The sequence below is a fragment of the Pavona decussata genome, unplaced genomic scaffold (assembly GCF_977016875.1).
Source record: "Pavona decussata unplaced genomic scaffold, jaPavDecu1.1 SCAFFOLD_161, whole genome shotgun sequence".
Lineage (NCBI taxonomy): Eukaryota > Metazoa > Cnidaria > Anthozoa > Scleractinia > Agariciidae > Pavona > Pavona decussata.
In genome coordinates, this window is record NW_028145572.1 from 3985364 (window position 1) to 4010000 (window position 24637).

General features: G+C 37.7%; 2 protein-coding genes across 3 annotated transcripts; one reads left to right on the forward strand and one right to left on the reverse strand.

Moving 5' to 3' along the window:
* Positions 1-657: 657 nt before the first annotated feature.
* LOC146464895 (melanocortin receptor 4-like) lies at positions 658-2343 on the reverse strand. Its single transcript, XM_085129403.1, has one exon. It carries the CDS (start codon positions 1980-1982, stop codon positions 1059-1061), a length of 924 nt encoding a protein of 307 aa, XP_084985529.1. The 5' UTR covers positions 1983-2343; the 3' UTR covers positions 658-1058.
* Positions 2344-8456: 6113 nt separating this feature from the next.
* Positions 8457-10872, forward strand: LOC146464896 (homeobox protein Nkx-6.3-like). 2 transcript variants are annotated; one of them, XM_085129326.1, is made up of 2 exons: positions 8457-9001; positions 9936-10872. In XM_085129326.1, exons 1-2 carry the CDS (start codon positions 8584-8586, stop codon positions 10280-10282), a joined length of 765 nt encoding a protein of 254 aa, XP_084985452.1. In that variant the 5' UTR covers positions 8457-8583; the 3' UTR covers positions 10283-10872. The 2 variants fall into 2 exon arrangements, with proteins under 2 accessions (XP_084985452.1, XP_084985451.1); XM_085129325.1 differs by having other exon boundaries at positions 8465-9001; positions 9933-10872.
* The last annotated feature ends 13765 nt before the right edge of the window (positions 10873-24637 follow it).

Consider the following 24637-nt stretch of genomic DNA (forward strand, 5'->3'; position numbering starts at 1 on the left):
CAACACAAGCCAGTAAATTTAAGCTAAGGAACGCAAGATTCCGAATATAAGTCCAGGATGTTAATTCGTTCAAAGAACATCTTTAGAGTTTTACACGCTTTCGGGGAGGAAACGTCGCGTTTCAAAACTGGTTGAGTTTACAATAACAACCGTCTAATCTATAATCGAGAGGGCATCGCGGTAATATTTTAGCTTCTTGGAAGGGGGAGGCTGAGGGGTGCGGGGGATATTCTTTGAGTTGATTTTATGGTTTATATAAAAGTACGTAATCTTGTCAGTTGCCTACAAACGAAATTTAAAAACACCTTTGAGAAAACAAAATGAAGTCTAACATACCTTTCAAATTCCTTTTTCTCCTCACTCCGTTGTTTGAAAGAGCGAAAAGAGATTTCCATCCTGATTTATGGAGCAGACATTTTTCTCTTCACAAGAACACGTCTAAAGCAAATGATTTTCGTTTAGCGAATGACCTCTTCCTTTGTGACATAAAGGCAGAACAGCGCGCGCGCAAAAATAAGCCAATCAGATTCGTTCAGCTAGATTACTTGTGCGCGCAATGCAGTGGTTTTGCATTTGCTTTTGCATAGTTGATTTTAACTTTCGAACAGTAAGACCAGGTATCAGGGAGTTCTATAAAATTTTAGCACGCTAAACAAGCACAGTTAGAATACTTTATTTCCAAATTATTTAAGCAGTAACAACTTCGAACTTAAGTTCTTTACTGAGTTAATAGAGCCAGATTAAAGGTTATGCGAGAGAAAGTCGGAAGTTGCGGCGATTAGACCAGTGTCGATGTATTAAAAATCGTACTTCGCTACGAGGATAGGGAAATAAAACAACAGAAATAGTCCATTTACGCCGGTTGCTTTGAACCCCATTATGAAAGCGAGGCTAAGGGCAAATCTTTTCATGTGAAAATTAGTTTTCGCTTGCATATGAATGAAAACTAAATTGCATAATAAAAACTTTGCACGAAGCTTCGTTGTCATACTGAGGTTCAAACCAACTCGGAAATGGCCAATTACATTATATTTATTTCAGCGACAAATTCGGACCGTTCATTTGCAGCAGAATTTATTAAGCGTGTTTTTGACAGCTGCACGAACGTCCCTCAAACGCCAACAGTAAAGGATAGGATTTAAGGAGGAGTTCAAAAATATAAGGGTCTGAGAAAATTCTGTTCCCAAGTACGTGAATTCAGTGGTCGCATAACCATCTCTGAGAATCAGGAACACGAAATAGGGAAGATAGCAGAGCGTGTGGACAAAACAAATGTAAAACATGCTTAAAGCGGACTTGGTGTTTTCCATAGCTGTTCCTGTTGTTTGTCCCGCACGCTGTTGGACAATTTTCTTTTGCTGAATTCGTACTACCATGAAAATTCTTGCGTAGACGCCGATGGTGGTTGCGAGACAGGTGGCAATAACAAAGAGCGCCGCAAAGAAAGTTACATCCTTGTTCCATAAAAGAGTTGAAGCGACCAAAGCTGCAACGAACCAGAGAATTACGAGAAGCCGGCCAGTTCGTCGCACAGTGACTAGTTCCTGGTAGCGTAAGTGAAGATGAACTGCAAGGTATCTGTCGATGCTCACCGCCGTTGTTGTGAGGAAGGAAACACCGCATAACAAATTTGAAATGACGTTAAATGCCTTCATCATAGCCCCTGTTTGCCGTTGATTCGTGACGTAAAACATGCGATAGATAACGTAAAAAGGTTGCACGATCATTCCCACGCTAAGATCACAAATGGCCAGGCCGAACAACAGCGTTATGGAAGGTGAATGTAGCGATGGGCTGCTCCATATCGAGTAGATGATTATTGCATTTCCCATGATTGCAGTGATCGATAACGGTGCATTTAACGCACAGTTAACAATTACAGGTACATACCAGTAAAGGTTGTGTTTTTCCTTGCTATCATGATCAGGCAGGGAATAATTTGAGATGATACTCTCGTTAAAAGAGGAATTGAAGGAAATCATTGCAGGGGGTTGATTCCGAAAGCGAAACAAAGTCAACTAGTCAAGCACAGATGTCAAAGAAGCGGTTTTAACATTGCCAAATCTTCATGTCACAATTTGCAAAACAAATATAACTTTATTTTACTTTCGAACTGTCATGAGGAAACAATTATAGAAATGATTATTTAAATTATGAACGATACGATGGCAAAACTAAAGATTAACATAGGCAACTGTGTTCCACGTTCATATATCAGTGATATATTGGGAAAAAATACATTACGTTTTAATTGTTTCGTGGTATGAAATATAAACAAACATTTCAAATATAGGGGATTTAATTCATCTTTATATTGCATATTACTCATCAAATTAATTGCCAGTTTCGACCGACTCGCTGGTTTGAACTATAATTGCATGAGATATTTTGTATCAGCTTTTTTTGCTTTATTTTTCTTTGGTCGCAAAAATATAGTCCACCGACAAACGAAAAAAATTTGAAAAAGACAAGATTTAATGAACAGTTTTGTGAAATATGCAAATTATATTTAATTTCCAATGTTTGCCATTTGTCCAGAAGTTCTTTTCATAAAGTCAGATTGTTTCTACAGTAAACTTCCGAAATACCATGTTCATAAGCAAGAATCTCAGAACAACAACATTGAGTGTCTCTCTTTTTTTTTAAATTATTGCGTTTAGTGACAAGGCCAATAAATTGCAGATAACAAAATAGGGTCTCTAAAAACAAGAAATAATTTCCTCAGCACGAACCTCTTCTTAAATTCATTTTCTTTTTAGTGAAAGTATTGAAACTTATGATGCTCCATTTGGTTTGACCCAGACACGAACGTGCAAACATCTCAAATTACCCGAGGTGGGGTGGGGGCTCTCCTCCGCAGAGGCTCAAGGGCTTTCCGCGTGGGAGAATCCGCTGAGAAAAGTGAGTGCAGGCGTTTGCTTCTTTCAGCTTTTGTGCCTGCACTCACTTCGTTCAGCGGATATACATAACACCCCATCGAACCTCTGCGGAGGAGAGATAGAGGTCCAAACCCTCACCCTTTTATATACCGTTTTTGACAGAAAAGGTGACCCTTTCATATATCTTCCATAGAAAACGGTACCCCTTACACATACATACAAGAGAAACACTGCATCTCTGCATCTATTGTCTATACGAGATATTTTGAAAGCACCTAAATGACTTGCCTGATTCAGGCAACTAAATAACAGTTTTCCCTGGCGCCCCTTTCTATACTTCAACTCGTTAAATCCCTACCCTTTTATATCCCTCCAGACTGAAAAAGTATCCCTAGGGGTTCCTTTTATTGAGTACTTCCCCCTGCGGTCAAGTTCGCTTCGTAAACCATCGCCCACGGGAAACGAGAACAAAATTTTTAGTGAGTGACCAGATAAGATCGGCGGAAATAAGAGCGCTGCTTAAATTGTGCTTTTATCGCGATAAATGGGACCAAGTTGTAAGATTCGGAATTCCTCGGAAATTTCCGACCACGGGCCGAGAATAATAAAATGTCAACTCCTGGCTGGTTTTCCTCTGATGTCTCTTATGTCCTCTTATCCTGATCACAATAAGAAAAAAAAATTAAGAAGGAAAAAATTGACTACAGATTTACTTAGGCTAAAGGCTATTTTTAGAGCTACGAGAGTGGGGGGACTTTGATCAAACGACCTTTACTTTTGGATGACATTCGACCCCAGTCGGTAATTGTCCACAAAGACAAACCGTAATAACTCGACTCAAGAAACTTGTCAAACACAGGTAAACAACAAGTCCAAAGCTTTTATATGAAGACGATGCTTATGACAAGTAAACAGGAAATAACTTCATCGCATCGTGGAAGTCATACACATGTCTTGACGCAATTTCGTTACACAGGTGAGGGCCTGAACCGCGCCTTTCTTTTTCAAAGATATTTTCATCCAATACTGCAATGCCTCGAACAAGCGGGACGCTTACTTTAAATTTCGTATTTTTGCATTTAATCAATAAACTGATTTGAACTTTCGACGGCGATTTATTGTCCTTAGCGTAAACGTGCGATAAATTTAACAATCTCGTATCTCACGCAATATTGATAACTACTTCTTTTTATTGTTAAAGGGTCTATAGTTATTACAGATTCCGCGATACAAGGGAAGGTTTATCGCGAGAGGGTGTTTTATCGAGGAAATAGGATGTTTCATACTGGGTGTTCAGGGATAACACTGAGAGGGCGGTAATGCATATATCAGTCCAATAAACGAGAAAATCAACTTAAACGTCGTAGACTTGAAGAAAAACAACTAATACTGTTCTATGTCTACATGAAACCCTTCCAAACAACTGAAGTGCTGATCACAGATGTACTGCATGTTGTGCTGGAAGCTTAACTAGAGTGGGGACCACAAGCGTGCGCAATGTTTGCTTTAGTCGATACTGACTGGCGGGTTGAATAACTCAACGGTAGCTTTCCTACTGGCACAGTCAAACCTATCGTGTTTAGTGCACGTTTAATTTAACCTCAAAAAGCTCATGTTGCCATTCGAGTTATATAACAGTTGCCAGCTCAGTTTATTAACTTTTCATGACCATGATACTAGACGGCAACTTTAGTCACCACCCCTTGCGCTAAACGTTGTGGCATACCTGTTTTTCTTTTTTAAGGTAAAAGTACATGAACTGCATCAGTCAAGTTCTAATAAAGTACATTTGAAAAGCGGCTCAACCCTTTTGTTAGCTTAAATCATTTTCTTTTGTTCACCCTAAATTGGTGTCCATTATTGCTCTTTTACAAATGGAAAGCGAAGAAAGCGTTTAATTACAGAATTGGCGTTTGTTTGTTCAAAATATTCCCAAAAATCATGCAATTATTTCCACCCAATGGCCACGAACGCGAAAAAGTTCTTCAACTGTTTAGCTACAGAGATATCACCAGCTTATTCCATCTTTTAAGTAATTCATCTCTCCCTGTTTGCAGTGATTGAAAAACCAATGTAGTTAGACTGTAGTTATTCATCCTTCAGTGCAAACTGTATCTGGTGCTCAAAACATCAGACGCAATGAAAACAGCGAAGTTTGATTTTTGTTGACACTAATCCTTTAATCCTAACTTAAGACCTGTTAATTAATTTCATTTCGTTCGTAATTAACTGTACTGTTTGTACGTCTACGGTTTGGGCGGCTTGAAAGAACATTCCTTGAGTCTTCGTGGAACCAAAAAACGTAAACATAAATGACAGAACGATCTTGGGGAACAGACTCAGTAATCCCTACTAACAATTTGAAGCGAGTGTTTTTAATTCTCAAACCTATCCTTACGGACACTCGTTAACCAAAACACATCCTTATCGCAGAGAGGTCAAATGGTCCCACAAGTACAACATAAACTAGCCGCGATGATATGTGCTCGGTTGAACAGAAAAATAGCAAAATTGATGTCAGTGTTAAATATCGTGAAAATGTGAAAGAAAATTGCATGAAGACTAAAATACTCAATCATATAAAATATAAATTTTGGTGGCCGTTCTCTGATTGGCAGAAAATGGTGTTTCTATGAAAACGGCGAGGAAAGGACCTGAGGAAATATTTTGCCCATGCTTCTCTACAGTTATTAAAAGAAGGTTTTGGTTTGAACAGTTCGAGATGTGCGTGTTTCTCCCTAGCAACTAGGTTATTAGCTCGTGATTTGCATTTCGTGATAGTTGATGACCAGACAGAGCAGCCTGAATCAACTGGAAGTTTTGCTTCATTACAGTGTTATCATGTTTTTGAATTGGTTTCAGAAACTGCGTGAGTGGAGCACCTTTTTTGTAACTCACCGTGGTCATTCACAGAATAGGCAGTAAGCAACGTATCTCAGTAATCAGATTACAACATAAGTGATTGGACATCAGTTGATATATACTAAAAACTCTTTGAAAACACGGACAGGGTTTTCATTTTTATTTATTAATTGCAATCTACTGTGTGTGTACAACACTGAAGATACTTCTTTGTTACTGAAATGTTAAAGATAATTCACTTGGTTCCAGGGAGACCAAAACTAATGTCATCTTTACCCCTGTAACAGGGACATCGGATAGAACGCTTTCAAGCGAGCGGTCCATGATAATTTGTTATGCTTTGAACACGATTTATCCATTATTTGAATACAAATGAAAGTTTTGTTGAAATTTATCTCATTTGATAAATGAGAAACAACCGCAGTTATGTGCGCAACATCAGCAGCTATGAAAAAAAAAACCTCAAAAAATATCATAGACGTCATGGGTTTGCGGAACGAAATCCTGAAGCTTGAATGCGAATCAGCATGACATTTAACTAATATTTTTCACTTTCATCTTTACCCAGTTTATATTTTTTCTTAGGATCTTACAATGACTAAATGTTTGCAATCTGGGATAGGTGAGTAAATTTTCTTTTTTTTTTCTACTTTCAGCACAAAATTAAAAAAATATAAGTGGCTAAAATTTACTTGCACCTCTCTCTCCCTCCAAAATAATATTTTCTTCACTTCAGTATAAATATCATTGGGCACTTCCCCATAACAATCAGCTCTTTTGGTTCGGTTAAAGCTGGCTAAAATGGGTGTACAAGATACTTAAACAAAACTATCACATTTTGAAAACTAGAGGCTATTCTCCAAATGGTGGTATAATTTGTTCGTTATCGTATCATTACTAGTGCGGTTTCGTTTGAAAATTCATACTTTTGTAGCGCTTCATTTTTCGCCTGTCATGACCCTAGAACAGTGTCATCGTTTCCAGTCAAAAGTCTCAACCTTTGAAAGTGTCTTCAAAACGCTTCGTATCACCGCGTCAGTTCGTTTAACTTTACGGAAAAAAGGCGAAAGTAGCGCGCTTCGGAGCCGAAAAGGAACTTTCAACTGTCTCTTGTCGTTTTTTTTTTTTTTTAATATGATTTCTGAATCTCGATGAATGCTTTTTAAATTTCACCTGTCCCGGCCTTCGGTAAAAATTGAATCATTCATCTTATGATAGGGCTAATTTGGTGAAAACTTGTAAACATCCTTGACAGCTCGTTTTTCGAAAGGAGGGTACATGAAAGACAAATAATAATTATTAAATGTAGATTGAACTCAACAAATTAAAGAAACTACTTAACGCCAAATTATTTTTTCTATTGAAATTTCAAAACGCGAATTTGTTTGAACGGCTTTATCGATTGATACCAATTCCACAATTGAATTACTACTATTAATAAAAACTTGTTCAAAAATATTAGCCTTTAAACAGAAAAATGCAGGAAATTGGCATGAGTCTTCGCTGTTTATACTGTTTAAATGCATTTACTAATTTTTCTTGGAAAATGTAAGACTTGCCTTCATTACCTTTACTATTACTATCCCAGAATCGAAATTGGGATCGCTCAATTTTCCCGGCCTCAATAATTGTTCGCTTTTAGATATAAACTAAGATAAAAGGCTCAGCGAGATAATAGGTTTCAATTTGTTTTATCGAAATGGTGTTTATTTAATTTAATTTGTAATAGATTTTTATTTAAGCAAGCAGGGAAGTCAAACAATAATAAATTTTCCTAGAATTGAAACTCGTAAAAAATGAAAGAAGAAAGTTTTAATTTAAATGAGAATGTATAACAATATGAATACTTTGTAGAAAAAGGCAATTCAATGGGATTTATTTTATTAATGAATTTTGCTGCGATAGACCAAGTTTCATTGACCCTTTTTCTTAAAACGAGAGTAAAAAAAAGAAAACCTCTTAAGCGTGGTCATTCAATTTAACGCTACTGAACACAATCATCAGTCCCAAGCTGCTATGAAATTTTTAAGAAATTGTGTCAAATTTCGTAAGAGCGCCATCACATAGCTAATTGTGGTTGATAACAAACGATTCCCCAAAACTGCTCGTATGGATGATTGAGTAGGTTCTTCGTTTAGATGGTTTAATTTATGTGGCGGATTCTAACACTGCTTATATGTTTGGATATGGTGATTAACACACTGTTTTGATGTTATCGTTTTATAAGATTACAGCTTTTTATCCTTTTGTTATTCATTTGGCAAACCCATTGTTTAGTTTACCTTGAGTAATAAACCAATATACACATTTAACACATGCGCTGCTCTCATTGCAAACAATTATTGCATAAAGGCGGCCAAATTGCTAATCACGCGCCAACGTATTGTTTTCAATTGGTCTATAAATAGACTGCTGATATGGCTCATCTCATCTTCTCAAATGAAGCCACTTTGTAAACGGATTGATCAATGTTTCAAGGATGCCAATTAAGAAAGTTCTATTAAGGTGGATGCCAGTCAGTCTTCCTGCATTTCTGGCGTTATCAAGCGAGTCCCTCTATATCTTTTTCTGTCCCGTGCCAACATTTTGAGGTGGAACGCAAATTCATTAACAAACCCTCAATCACTTAGGAGACTTTTAGCTGGCTTCCTCCCAAAACACCTGTCACGGCTCAACCAATCAGCTCGTGCCATTGGCTTATGACCACTCCATTATTCGCTATCTTCCATTACAAACCTACTATATCAATTAATGTTTGCCGCGACAGCCTGTCAATCAACACGTTACGCTTGGAGGCGCTGCTGACAGGCGCATCAAAACTAAAGTCAACTCTAGTTTATTAATGTTAACTTATTCTCTGCCGCCCAAGCAGTACAAAACACAGAACCAAGCAACACTTCTAGACGATAGACCAACGAACAGGAACCATCAAGTTACGATGGAACGGCCTTCATTCTTCTTCAGCCCGTTCGTGGATGTGAAGCCTAGGAATATACCCCCGTATCCCCCACCGCTAACTCCAGCAGTAAAGCAACCGATTACTCCAACACCTCGAGTGCCCATCACAAAACCGACCTCATCTTACAGAATCGACGATATACTCAGCAAGCCGGACCCTCCTCCACCCGCTGGTGTACCAACGACAGCTCACTTCCGTGCGTACCCCGCCGTTCCACCGCCGCGCCGGTACGGTTATGGCCCTAACGTACCGTTGCTTTGGAGCGCTATGTTGCAGTCGCAGTGGCGAGATAGATTCAATGGTATGTAACGTGTTTCCGTCCTTCGCGTATCTGTTGCCTGAAGTCATTCTGAAACTATCATTACTTATTACTAGCCACAAAGTAAAGAGGAATTAAGATTTAACTCAGTGCTTATCGGAATACCTTTTAAACCAAGATATCTATATCGTGCATGATTGAACAGTTACTGAGAGGTGGGTTTTAGGCGAAGAGGCGACACAATGCGATCGCTAAGTTGTTGCTAATTCGGGACAAAATTTTGACGTGAAGTTTCGTCTTCGAGCGAACGTGTTTTACTTTTATGCTGAACTACAGAAACTAACACAGTTTGGCTTAAAGCCTAAAGTAATGATCTAATAGCGATATTTTACCATTAATGAACGGACTCATTTTTTTTTAAACGTTCAGAGGAATTTAATGCGTTTATAAAAGATAGTATATTGCCGTTCCTAAAGCCGACCACAGGAGTAATAAAATTAGTTTTACTGAAGTTTAGTTTACCTTATTTTATTAGTTATTTTGTATAAAAGCTTACACTAAAGCGATGTCATTATCCCTTTCACTAATTTGACAGTATTACGATAATGGCTACTATAATCCTTGAGAATAACATATATCCTCTTCATTTCCTCTGTACGCTTTTTATTTGCACATGAGTCTTCACCTAAACAAACCACGTTTACACATTAAAAAAGCATCTTGAAGAAAAGGCAAATTGATTGTTTCAGGTTTAGGAAAAATGAAATGCTTTCACGTAACCCGTACTGACTAAACAGCGAACCGACCGAAAGTAGCATTTTTTTACTTCGGCGCGAAATTGATGATCGTATCAATATTTCTGAAATTATTATACCTTAAGTCTTGCGTTTTAGCTAATTACATAGTCTAACCAGACTTAATACCGCTAATCCCGAATAAACTAAGCTATAGCCATTTGGTTTTATGTTTCTAGCAGTACAGAACCACTCGGTCTGCGCTGAAAGGGATGCAGACGGCAAAAGAAAACACACTCGACCAACGTTTAGCGGCCATCAGATCTTCGCCCTTGAGAAAACCTTCGAACAGACCAAATACTTAGCGGGCCCGGAGAGAACGCGTCTGGCTTATTCCCTGGGAATGACAGAGAGCCAAGTCAAAGTATGGTTCCAAAACCGAAGAACCAAGTGGCGCAAACGGCACGCAGCAGAAATGGGCGCGAAGAAGCCGAACGATAGCAGCGGGGAACAAGAACGTGAAGTATCGCAAATTGCTGATGAGGACGAAAGACACAGAAGTCCGTCTCCAGATGACGATAGATTTTAATATAAACCACGAAACACCAAAACGTTCCATTGTAAAATATTTTTAGGGTGAGGCAATTCCAGGTGAATATTAACACACCAATAACGAACTAAATTATTCGATCCACTAGCAGGTTTCCCCGATCGAGAAAAGCTGAGCTTTTCAGCTTCATAAGGCGTGTTCTCAAAAGCATCAAATGACATGAAGTGTAAAATAATAGGCTATAAAATATCATCATGTTGTATATTTTATTGCATGATGAAATGAATGCGTTTTGATAATACATGAAGATATAAATCCATACCACACAAGTGATTAAAAACAACTACTTGGACCACAATATATATCTCCAACCCGGCAGTGCTCCAAATGCTTATTTCGTGTAGATGTGTAGATGTGTACATGTGTACTTTGAGTTTGAGGTATATTTTGATAATTTTTCATAGTTTGCCAATTGCTTAAAGTGTTAATTTTTGATGATATTTTTTGTTCTTAGAAAAGTGAGAAAATTTCCTCTCTTTCAATAGTATTGCAATGTTATTACCGATTTAACAAGCCTTCAAAGTTAATGAAAGGTTTAACAGAACTATTAAAATGATAGTTAAAATGGTTTCACTTTTGTTTTCTTTCTTCACCACGAACATACATGTTAATGTAGGTCACCTAAACAAACCATTAACTATTCCCTGTTTTAATAATAGGTTTTTTAAAGGCCGTTTACTGCAATAAACAATTACTCGGTGCGCCTGCATTCTTTATCATGAAGACACTTAAATTTTTATGTTTTAGGATGCGTTTCCTCAGTCTCTGTTTCGGAAATCATTCCTCCAACTTAGTTGTGAAATAAATAATGTAACAAGCTTGTTTTTAACCAAGTGAATAATATGTTGCCTTTAATCAACTAAACAGAAAATGAACAAGTGCCAAGTTTTCATCAATGTCTTGTGCGGTTCTGGTGGCTAGTTTGTTATGAGCGATAATTAACAGGTGGCAAAACATGTTGACGATATGGCCATCAAGGCTGCGGTTTTGGTATAACGTTTTATAACCTCTGTAGTGTTAAATATTTAAGCTAAGACAATTAAAGCTTGCCACCGGCTAACACCTGTTACGATAATAATGAGCTTTGTGAACTATTCAGGAGCCAAACTTATGTCAATGTTATTAGTTTGTTTTTCTGTTGAACTTTCTCTGTCATTTTGGACATTTTTTGCCCGCCGTTGGACGTATTTTCAAGACTCGAAGAATGTGCACGAGCAATCAAGAAAAACAAGAAGACACTAACCGAGGATATTTTCTAAAGAAACTGTGGCGCTGCGTAGTTTGGGGAGTGATGTTTGGTTTTATCAACAGCCTGTTGATAAGAGAAATTGGCCGCCGTAAGTAAAGAGATACAAAAGGTGACGTTTCGTCAGCGCGTATCGTATCAGAGATATCAGAGCGTGCTGATACGCTCTGACGAAAGGCTAGCTAATGCTCCAAACGTCAGCATTTGAATTTCTTTACAGTGGCCAATTTACGTTATCAAATCTGTTGATAAAAGCAAATATTCATAACGGAACTATGATAGCGACTGTTTGTTTCTTGGAACTAAACTTGGAATTTTGTGCAGTGAATAAATTTATTATATAACCACACCTCAAGGATGCTTGTAAAATTACGAACTTAAACTTAAAAAAAAACAAGAACGTTACGTGGTGTACGTAGCGATGCATGAAAAAGTAAGCATTTTATTGACATGAGATCTGAGGATGGATTGATTTGCGGTGGTGGAATCCAGTGTAAATATCCCTTAGTCAGCTCCCACCGGTGGACCCTAAAGAGATTACAGCACTTCGAAGAAATTTTGGAATTTGTTCGGGTTTAGAATAAACTGAAAAGCCTAGCGATACTACAGGAAAGAGCCACGAAACGTTTTAATGACATTGAGTTGTAGGATGGTACACAAGAAAACGCTGGAGAAATTGTGCAAGATATAAAAAAAGCAAAAATGTACCAACCCACCAGACGGCAGAACAGTGATCGCGGTAGCAAAGACAGTCGTTCTGGGGATTTTAGTCGTTATTTTCTGTTGCATGAAACAACGAATATTCCGATTGATTAAACTGTTCCTTGTGCATTTAAAAATTTAAGTTGACAAGTGATCTTACTCCTATGCCGGTTGACCATCGAGTTTATGAGTAAAACAACTGCATTCGATCAAATAGACGACGCTTTACAAGTTTGATAAGCACCATTTGTAGGTTTACAAGCGACGGTGTGGTTTTAAACACTGGTGTATAGCGGCCTTATTATTGACAGGTGGGCTGTTTATTTGAGGACGTCTTTCAAATGATTTAAGAACAAGCTATAGCAGAGGTGTGAGTCCCTAGAGACGTATATTACTTCTTTAGTACAGATTGACGACTTTGACTACACATTCGTGCAGTCGGCTTGTCAGTGCCGCCTTTAGTATAAACTACCTGTATTCAACAATTACAGACCGAGGATTGTACTTCTTGAGGGAGGAGTGACGCCCTTCCGGTGCTTGAAGTTCTGGTCCTGTTTTTTCATCCTAGAATACTTCCATATCTTCAAGTTTCAGGCCCAGCAACTAAATATCTTCCCTTTGAGGGATAGCGGTATATATCTATAACCTGTTTCCTTTAAAACGGCACCAAAATCATCCTTAGGACCGTACTCTCCATCCATGGCTCACAGTTAGAGTTACCCCCACCCCCAACCCATCCACGTACCCAGGCTAAGAACGTGCTGATCCAGTTTCTATAACCGAAAAATAAAATGAAAGCTCAACACAAATGGTAGACAATATTTTACATGCATCGAATTTGGCGTTTATTTACAGCTTTAAAATCACTTTTTGTAATGTCCTCTTAAATTTGACACTGAAAAGATTCATCCAAAATACAGACTGTTTTCTTTACCTTTCTAAGGCGAACGTAAAATTTCTCTTTGCAGCGTCTACTCAAATCAAGTCAGCTCAAGTTTATTACTCAAATTAAATCAACACAGACGTACATCACAAGGCTTGTCTCACCGCGCTGATTAATCCTTTAGAGCAAGCGTGCCAGTCAAACGTGGGGTATCGTTCTTTTTTTAACTCATCTTGTTAGTTCGAAGAAAAGTGACAATAATCTCGGTAATCACTCATTCAATGAAGTACATTATTATCAGATGGGGTTTGACCTCATTCAGAAATTAAACAAAAGCTAAACAGGAAATTTCATGGCAAACGTCAAACAAAGTTAAATAAAAAGCTTACACTCTTTTGTCTTGATTTAATTTTAATTATGGTGCGGCAAAAGCATTCCGGAAATATCTAAATCGTAGCGTTGAAGCTGACTTATCGCGCACGCTAATTTTGAAGCTTTATTTCCTAAATCTATTCCAAAATGTAGGATTTGGATACGCATACATTGATTTTTTCTCATGATTTTGCTGTTGATGAAGTGATGTGATGTGCCACTAACTTAAATTACATTATAGCCCTTTGTCACTAAGGTGCTATGGTTCAAGCTATAATAGTTTAAAATCATATTAAATTTTTAAACTATTAACTAATACTCAAGTGCCAGGTTATAATTAAGGCTCTCGTGCTAAAGTTAAACGAGTTGGCCAAGCAAATACCCGAGCTTCTTGTACAAAAAAAATTAAAAGTGTAGGACTTCGATGTTCAAACGAATAGTATTAGCTGAACGAAGGCGAAGGCGTAAGACTCAGAAACACACTGACAAGGGAAATGCAAATGTGAACTGTTTGTCTTCTCCTTTGTTGATTCAAGAAAACGTTGAATTGTTTAAACTGTCCGCCTAAGTTCCGGAAACTTCTGTTTAACACATTTTGGCGTAACGAAACGGCGAAAATAAAGATCTTTATCATAAAAATGTAGTCTTTGTTGTACAAATTGTCGAAATTTTTCTAAAAACATTGCAAAATAAAGAGAATTACTATCTTGACCTTGAAGCTAGCAGAAGTTTTTGTCCACCAGCATTTTAATTCACCAATTAACGACGAAATGTATTAGGTATTGTGATCTGAATTTCTTCCTCAAAATTTAATAAGATTGCCTTCTTCTATAAAACGTAAAGAGTAACTGTAACGCACTTAACAATGAACCCAATTTATTACAAGATGACTCATAGAGAGTGACTTAGCCTGCAACATTTAAATCATGCATCGTTTCATGTCAGAATTCTACCTCAAACCTCTCAGTCAGCATGGAATAGTAAGAACTGCAACAACTGCAGCAACAAAGCAAGAATGTAAGTGACACAAACGTGACACTAGTCTGATGCCTATTGATGCTTTAATCGTGTAATCCCACATCCAGACGTGTTAAGTCTTTTAACCTCTCTTCATTTCACCGATAATTAACTTTTGTTTGCCAGGGCCTTTATGAGTTAATAAAGAGGCACATGGAAATGACATCTTGGCACCCAGCCCACACACGGTACTTTCCGCCAAGCACATCTCTAATAGCATCATGTTTGCATTTTATTGCTGGATGTCAATGCTAATGAAACTTGATGTCTCCGTGGAAACCTGGAATTTCCATGGTAACCATGTTCAGAAACTCGCCATGACACGGACTTGGGTTTGCGTCATGCATATGCCTTTTCAAATTTTCATGTTGAATAACGCATCTACACAAATTAAAGCTTTTTAAAAACTTTATTTCAGTATCTTTAACACAATAATTGTTGCAGGAGCCCTGATTCTTTCAATTTTCGAATTAAAGGTTAAGTTAAATTTTTAAATTCAAAGCATTCTTTGATACTAAAAGTGTGATTCTGTAACTGGAGTGAACTGGAGCTGACGGCCCACCTCAGTTTTCGGGCTGTGACTGCAAGCCGCATATAGTTTTGCCAACATAGAAACCTTTTTATGAACCAAAATTACATCAGTAAGTAAACGAATGATTTTCACGCATACGAGACTGTCCACATGTCTGAGGAACCTCTTGGAAAAAATTTTCTCCCCTAAAATTTGACATGACACATTCTGTTTGAATGAAGCTTGCATGGTAACTAAAACAGCTGCAGAGGCAGGTTCGATTCTTTTCGTTCAGATTTTAGACCTGATAAAGTGAGGGTTATATAGTCAACAAAGACTTCAAAAGTGGGCGTCATGAGGGATTATGAGAAGAGTCAATCCAATTTTTGGTTTCGTTGCAGTGGGTCCTTTCTGCATATGAATCGGTTTAGCCAGTTACGTTTGCTTGGCAGGCCGAAATAAGAGCCATTTGTAGGAGTGGATTTTTTTGTAGCACAGCCCTTTATGTTATTGACTTAACATCATTTTTTCCAGGGGGGACTGATGTAAAATTTGCCTGAATGAAACTTGTTTTCTGCAAGTGGACAAAGACGGTGGTGTCTCCTATTCATGAGAAATAGCCTGATGGAGCTTCTCTTGTACTATGACATCTTGGCCCCCTGCTTGTTCTTTTATTTCAATTAGCATATCGCAATGGCTGTTGTATACGCGAGGTTACAGACCTGAGCACTCGAATAATGATGTACATGCACTCTCAAGAATTTTTCTTTTAATTTTTTAATATAGCTTTATTTCAATACTACATAACACACATAACACATACATCACATAATACACTATCCTTATTACCGTGACTTCTTGAAGTACAAAATTAATTGACATAAACCCTTAACTCTCTCAATTCCCCCCCCCCCCCCTCCCCCGCACTCCTTTCTAAAAATAAAGGGTTGTTACGACGATTCAAAAATCGCCCACTTTTCTCTTAAAAATTTCATATTGTTACTAGTACGCGCAATATAGAGTTCAGTTTCATATTTCAATTGAACTTTAAATTTAAACGCCATCACATTTGGTAAGGCTTGATTCCTTCTGCAATCCATAAGTAAAGTTTTGCAATAATAAGAAGATAATTAAGCAAGGGGCATGAACTTGTTATGATACCTGCAATTATATCCCCTTTAGTGAGACAAATTCTCTCCTTCGTAATGAAAAACCAATACTGTTCAAATTCATTCCAGAAAGTTTTCGAGTATGGACAACTGTACAAAAGATGATGCAATGTCTCTAAATCTAATTGGCAAAAGGTGCATTTATTGCAAATACTGAAGCCAATTTTATAAAGTTTAGTATTAGTATAAAGGATGGAATTAAGTATCTTGTATTGGAAGGCCTTAACATAAGGCTCAAGTGCGACTTTATATGTGGAAGCATAAACACCTTTTGCATAAAATCAATGGAGGAATGAAATTCACCTTGCAACTTTTTAAAGGCACTAGGAAATTGTGCCTTTCTATTAATTAACAATGAATAATAATGTTTTGATTTCTTCTTTGTGATATCAAAAACATTACCATTAATTACATATGATGGTGAAGATATTAGTGACATCATATTATTTTTTAACTCGCGGGGAACAGCATGACGAAGGCCAGCCCAGGTAAGAAAATTTGTTTTGTCAACTCTATTTTTGATAATATTGAAAGATTCAGTGCTGTTTGAATTAAACAACAAATCACTCGTCAGAACTACGCCAGAATCAAAGAAATTTTTGTAGAAGATTGGAGAATTGTTATTGTTCCATATAATGTTACACCAGTCCTTAGTTGACGCAAAGTTTTCACGAAACTCTGACCACCAGGTTAAAATTTCGGAATAAAAAAGAGAATTGATGGTGTAATCTTTGATGCCGAAGTTGCAGTTGAAAAAAAAAATTCCTCCTAAACTAACCAAAAGATGTCGTAAATAATTTTTTCATGTGCCCTCATTTTCGCTAAATATTCTTTTTAACCAGGCCAGACGCAAGGATTTAATCATACATTCCAGGTCTATCATTCTTAAGCCACCCTTTCTCAAACTCATTCATTGTTGACAATCTAGTAACTTTGTCTGTACCATTCTATAAAAATTTATACAGTAATCGATTCAGTTCAACGATCACGTTGTTCGGGCCGGGTTGGCATAAACGAAGTTAAATAGACAAACTTAGGGACCACCAAACTTTTAATTATGGTAACTTTACCATAAATAGATAACCCTCTAGAGAACTAGACATTAAGTAGCTTCTTTATCTTGTCTAAATTTTCTATGAAATTCTTTTCAAGCAGTAACTTTTGATCATAAGTATAAAAGACCCCAAGAGCCTTAATTGGTTCGCTTGGCCATTTGACACCAAATGGTTTTGATTATTCTTGGAGGATCCAATCCACATACCTTCAGCTTTGGTAAAATTTATTGTTAGGCCGGATGCTTTCTTAAATATTTCCAGTAAATCAAAAAGTGCTTGAGCTGAGCTAACATCTGCAAGAGCTGCAGTCATGTCGTCGGCATATTGAAACAATTTGGCCGTCTCTTCTCCTCCTACAGAGAAACCTTTTATTTTCGCACCTTGACGAACAGCGATTGGCAGCGCTTCTGCTGCCAAAACAAAAATATATGGGATAGCGGGTCCCCCTGTCTAACACCGCGTTCTAGAAGAAAATAATATGATGTGGTGCCATTATTTATTACACAGCTTTGGGCATTTTTGTAAAATGTTTTAATCCATCAAATAAAATCCGGGCCAAAGTTAAAGGCCTCAAGGCAACCTAATATGAAATCCCATTCAACACTGTCAAACGCCTTTTGAAAATCTATAAAGATCATGAAACCAGGAACATTCTCTGTGTCAGTAAATTCCATTATGTCAAAAATAGATCTTATTGTTTCACCAATGTAACGGTCTTTAACGTATCCAGTTTGATTAGTCTAATATGGACATTTGTGTAAAACTGTGTCATGATAGGCTTGTGCGAATCTCATGCTAATATGGACATTGACTTTTATGTAAAGTTGTGTAATGACAGGCGGTATAATCACACGGCCTAGGAGCGACTATAACTAAAAATGTTTTACTTGTACGTGTAAGCAATAAAAAGGGCTACCATTTCACACTCGAGCATGTCGAGCAAGGAAATTTAAATTGCAGAAAGTTTTAGGAATGAGAATTTTATAATAACTCAGATATACCAGCTGTTGTTGGTTTTACCAATGCTACCCGCCCTTTATTTCCATATTTTTAACGACCTACGACAAGAAATTAGTTAGTTTTCCAGTGTTATGAAATTTTTGAGCTGCCATTTTGCCGAAGAAAACTGTCGCCGACTTTCTTTACGACTGAAGCCGGATTTCTGAAGCGATTGAGGCCTTCCAAACAAATATCCACCGAGCTGAACTGTTGACGTCCATTATCAATACGCGATAACTTTAATACAATTTAAGACCACTCACTTTATCCAAAAAATGTTGAATTTGGTCATTTGTGTAATAAATATAACGTTGCCCATTAAATTTCGCTATTTCGCATGACAATAATCAAAAAGGCTGATGCACAGTATGATCTTTGGCTACCAGTAACTAAACGTTTATTAATTGTGTCACATCCGCAGGTGATATGTTCACTTGTTTTTATCCCTGTTGACTTTATTGTTTCATTTGTTCTTGGATTATTTAAAAGGCAGACGCTGGATAATAATGTTTTAAACTGCTTGTCCATTCTTAACCCGAATTTGAAATATTGCAATCTGATTGGTCAGTCGTTGTCACCTGGTAAGAATGCTGCAATCTGATTGGACATGGGTTAAACCACCCCTTGTAACTGCTATATAACTACTCACGTTATCATACCACCTCTGCCAATAGGAAAAAAGACTTCTTCGACCCCGCAATTAAATTAGACTCTAAGGCTGTTCCATTAGCAGATGGCTTATTAGAAATTCAAGGCAAAACTTCCGCAGCTCAATAAAATTCTGTGAAAGGCTTGCTCGGCTAGTGCCAGAGTAGGTGATGACTTTTGACTAAGTGTTGACGTTGATTGACTAAAACAAAATCGTACTAAAAGGATTGAAAGAGCTTTGTGAAAGAAACATTTTAGTGTATGACCGTGAAAAGGTTTGCAGTGTCGGCGGTGATCATCGCGCTGCCATCGTTACATAAACTGAACAGAATATAGGTTTATGTCGACGTCGCGGCTGTGGCTCCCACAAGTTTTCATGCAGTCGACCATCTCTTCTTGGTGAAACCGCATTGAAGAACTCAGCAAGCAATTCAGCGGCATGGGCGACGTGGAATTACCTATCTCAGACATTGTCTCCGGAATACTTGCTCTACTCGGAAACCTGATTGCTATTGTTGGAAATATTCTGGTTTGCTTAACGATATACAGAAGTTCGAGGTTGCGAACTCCCACAAACGTTTACATCGCGGCTATGGCTATCATTGGGCTTCTGTTCGCCATATTCATTGGGCCCTTAATTACGGTCACACTGCTCAAAGGAAGGAAGTGGGTTTTTGGAAAACAAGTTTGTGACTTTCAAGGCTTCATGACCCTTTTTATTGAATTCTCAACCCTTCACACCATTGCACTAACTGCCTTCAACAGATATTGCCGAATGTCAAAACCTTTCCATTACAAGACGATTTTTCCATCCAAAAGGCGATCTTGTGCCATCTTGATTCTGGTGTGGATAATTGAAGTTGGGTTCATTTCCATATTCTCTTTGCCTTCCTTTGCAAAGTACGAATTCAGCGACAAGCGAGCAAGCTGCATCCTAAAGTTTAATGGAAAAAGTGCGGAGATAGTATATAGCGTCATAAAAGCAACCTTTCATTTTGGGGTCACGGCCACAATTGTGCTTTATTGCTACGCGAAGGTGTTCTTTAACATTCGAGACCACACTAGAAAAGTTTCATGCACCTTTCGAGTGGACGTCGCAGAAAGGGTGAATGTTGAAGAGATCAAAATAACTCGGACGGTTTTGGGCGTAGTGCTGTTCTTTTTGTTGTGCTGGATCCCCGAGTACATCATTTCCATAATAATTCGAGTTAATCCAGATCACCTGCATCCTTTTGCTCATCGTGTTGTCGTGTTTTTTCTTTTTATTAGCTGTTCGCTTAATCCTTGGGTTTATGCGGCAACAAACCGCGAATTTCGAGCCGAATTTAAATGTCTGCTCCTTTGCAAGGCCAGACACGGAGAAGCTGTGGTGGAAATAAAGCAGACCGCCACTGAAGAGCAAGGCGAAGTGGTGTAAACGCAATTTCACAATTAAAGAAATCTTTTTTCTTGTGATGAAAATTAGAGGAGCTTCCATAACAACGCGAGTACGATTTGGTCAAGGCCAGAGATCAGTTAAGACATTGTGTTAAAAGAACAAAAGTTTGCAATTATGGCTGACAATGATTATGGAAAAACGGGACGGTCCTACGCAAAAAAGCCGGCAGAACAAGACAAAGCAATTGTCATCAAGACAAAGCAATGGTCATCACTGGCATAAAATGTTTGTCTCCCATGGCCAAAAAAAAAGAGTTGTATCTGATTCATTGCCTGCTCCCTCTTGGAGAGTATTTGAAAGTTTAATATGCATATGCTTTATTGTGTACATGTCAAAATGTCGCGGCTCTGACATCCAATTTCAATCATCTCTCGTAATGACTTATTCCGCCAAAACGTATAATCAAGCCTCGCTTGATATTATTAATTTTCTTTTTCGATATTTGTTTTCTTTCCTTTTATCGTTTTAAACCGCGACTGATCTGCCTTTCACGAAAAAGACATAGAACAATGGAAAACGAGACTGTTTATCAGCAAGTCCACAGAATCAGCAAGGACTAACATTACAAACTACTCTGTGAGGAGAATTGTTTTTCATGGCGTGACGGCTTATTTGAAAGGACGAAAAACTAAAGGTCCTTTAAAAGAATTACACGATTTTTGCGATAAGAATTTACTGCATTTGTACTTTTGCAAAAACGTTCAACAAGATTTGCTTCGCAGCTGTGTGTATATCTTTGTTGCGCCAGTAGTATACAAATGGATCCAAGGATGAATTTAGCGCTACCAACTGAAGTACTGAAGAGGCATAAAATCCTACATAGCCACTGCTCGTATTCACGTCAAATAACGTACGCGCCAATAACGCAATTTGAGGAAAATAAGCACAGCATACAGATCAAGCAATATGCTTCTGTCGGTAGATTTTCTAAACCTCGACATGTTGAACTGGTAGTCTTGCACAGCGTGGAAGATCTGATGCTGAAAATTTTTATCCGGATAAAAGACGTTGAATGAAGGCACAACGTTCGTACGGAAATTAGAGAGAATTGAAGAATCCTTGAAGCAAACAACGACCCTGCTGAAAATCACACCAACCTACTACCCAGCTAGAAAATATAGACATATGAACTCTTGAATCTGTGACGATTTGATGGTATTGTAAGTAGTGCAGAGGCTAAATATTGATCGATACAGTCATCGTTAGAAGGGTGACTTCCCTTAGGAAGATGTTTAAAAATATAGATGGACATCGTGTTTAGACTGTAAGATCAACCTCACAACATTGCTGTTGTACTTGTTAGTCATATTTTTCTTTCCAAGTTGTTTTTAACTTTAAATTATTATTCTTGTAAATTACCAGTTCTTCTTCTTTTAGTATTAGCTACTTATTGTGAAATACCTTAAATCTGTATTCGTACGCAAAGCTTAACGTCTTCGTAGTTTGTGTTTATTATTTAATATAATTTCTTGTTTTCAACTTAAAATCACTGTATTTATAAAATACGGGTTCTTCTTTAAGTATTAGACAATAATTAGGAAATACTTTAAATCTGTTTTACTATGTAAAACACAGTGTCTTAGCAGTTTGTACTTGTTATGTTCTTGTGTTCGTCTTGCTCCGCCTCGACTAGCTGTAGGTATTTGCGGGGGCGGCAAGTTACTGCCTTTTCTTTTTCTTGAAAATAAACTTTGATTGATAGTTGATTGCACTTGCACTTTGATAAATGCTGGTTGAGTTACAGAACCTACGGAGAAATCAGACAAAGCCAGTCCCAACAACAATGAATTGGATGGGAAATGGAGAGAGAGAGTCCGTCATATTGTCACCATGATCAAGTCTTCAAGTGTTTAACAACTAGAAAACGATGATTATAACGAGAGCATCACGCTTCACACGAATTTTATCGGGCAAGAATCATTGACAAAGGCATTCAAGCAAACCGCACGTTTTGTTGCCAAAAGTTATAGAACAGTCAAGTCCTTCGATTTCCCAGTAAGCATGTACTGTGTTGAAAATATATCATTCATTTTCCGGCGATTTTTCTCGTCCGAAAAATCACATATAGCTGCCATGCTCGCTGCAGCCATCTGGTACGGATATTGCTTTTGGGAATAGCCGGGATCACTTAATAATGTTATCACCTAACGGCCAATTTGACTGTAAGTCGACAAATGGACTAACAAGCTATGTCATCACGCAACCCATTAGTTTTAAAATGAAGATTGAAAACACTGACAAGCCAAAAGGTCTTTTTTTATGACACTCTAAATTACTTATCAGCAAGCCACACGACACTTATATTAACAATCATGTTGCACCTTTCATTCATATTCATGACCGAATCCTCAATTACCGGTATACGAGAAACTAACAATGAACCACAATGTTAATAGATTACCAAATTTTCATAGAGCCAGCAGGCATGAGATAATTTTTATGCAAGTTAGGACATTTTTTATAGAATCTACATGTTTCGGATGAAAGATCATCCCAGAAAACCCGCTAGTGGGTGCGAAATAAATTTTAATAGAATGTTTAAGTCATGACAGCTGTGAAATCTGCGAATAGAAGCGACGTTGTTGCGCTGACAACTGTGAAATTAGTTCACCGTCCATTTGTTTTTTTTTCTTTAACTTAAAGGGGAAGTATCATCATGATGGGGTTTTTGATATCTTTTGTTAAAAATGATGAAATAAGACCTTCAACTCGTGATCTGTTCTAGCGCATTTTGAAAACAAAAATGCGAGAACTTGAAAAACATTAGCCTTATATTTTTCTAGTTTCCATCCAAATCGGCCTACTCTGTCTCTTTCCAGAGGCACTAATCGACAGTTTTATTGCACTGGGGTGATAATTTTTAACAAACTTGACAATTATTTCGTTGTTTCTGCTGACAGTCAAACATTTTTGGGTTTTGAAATGACAGCAAATTTTCGTGATACTTCCCCTTTAAGTAATTGTTGGCTTCACACTACAAGCTAAGTTAGTTTCAAGTAAGCACTTGATTCAAGTGCACTTGAAAATCTCAAGTCGCACTTTAAAAAACATGGCTTCACACCTGGTGACAAAGTATACACTTGAGGCACAAGCTGTCAATCATCGTTCGCGGTAAAATCAGAAATGCGACTGCTCGCCGAAAAATCATGGAGCCTTTGCAACGGAAAAACGTTTTATGTTGTTTACTCTTTATTTTGTCTTTAATTTTGACTCAGAGAGTTTTAACATTACAGGAAATGCATAGGTACTTCATTGTTTTCGAGTACTTGGCGACAAAACAAAACAATAGGCGACATCTTCTGAACTGAAAATCGATGGTTCAGGCTGTCTGTAAAGATGAAATTCAAATAAGATCGTAAGTTTAATTATTTGTATCGGCTTTTCCTGGAGTCCTCAAACCTCCAGCCATCCATTTTGGATTTTTTTTTTATTAATTTTAGTTCACGGCAAAATGTTAATCTGTCCTGGCACCACAGCACGTGGCTTTCAGTTGGTTTCCCTTTTCCTATTGGTCAAGTACGTTCTCAAGTGTGGTGTTGGCCATACTTGGCCGCGTACTTCGGCTTCTTTGAACTACGAACGTTTCCATGGTCACTAAGTAAAGCTCAAGTTGGTAGGTTTTACCCCTTCACACTCAAGTAGGTTTCAAGTGCACTTAGATTATACTTACAAGCTCTTGTGTGAAGCCCCCTAATATCTCGTTGAAAGCTGCTTTGTGACGAAAGGTCGATGTGTGTTGTTTGCTCACTCTGCATTAAGCCACGTTTTAATTAACTAGTCTTCAATTCGCTCTATTTTATATGCTCTGTTTGTGTGGGTTACTCTGTTTGTGTGGGTTTCGAGTATTCATATGATTAAGATATTGAACAAATAGATAGAGCATATAAATTAAATGAGCTGAAAATGCTGCTCTTTTTTAACATAAACAAACATACCCCATACCAAGAAGTTGCTGCTTTTGAGTTATGGGACATTATTTGTTCTTGAGTCAAAAAGATCAGTTTTTAGTGGACTGTCAGTACGTGCGAGAGCTATCTCCTATAGAGCCTATTAGAGAGATTTACAATCGTGTTTAAGGCCAAGTAATACGGGCAACATGCAACTTGTCGCGCAAGAAATGTTGCATTGCGCTTGTTTGTTGACCGTATTATCACCTCCGCGCGCAACAAATTTTCATGTTCTAAAAAGTAGAAACGACGGTTACTAATGCAACATGAAGATTTGTTACGCGCGGAGGCATACAGTATAAATACGAGCAACAAAAAATCGCAACCGGCAACGTAACAATTGTTGC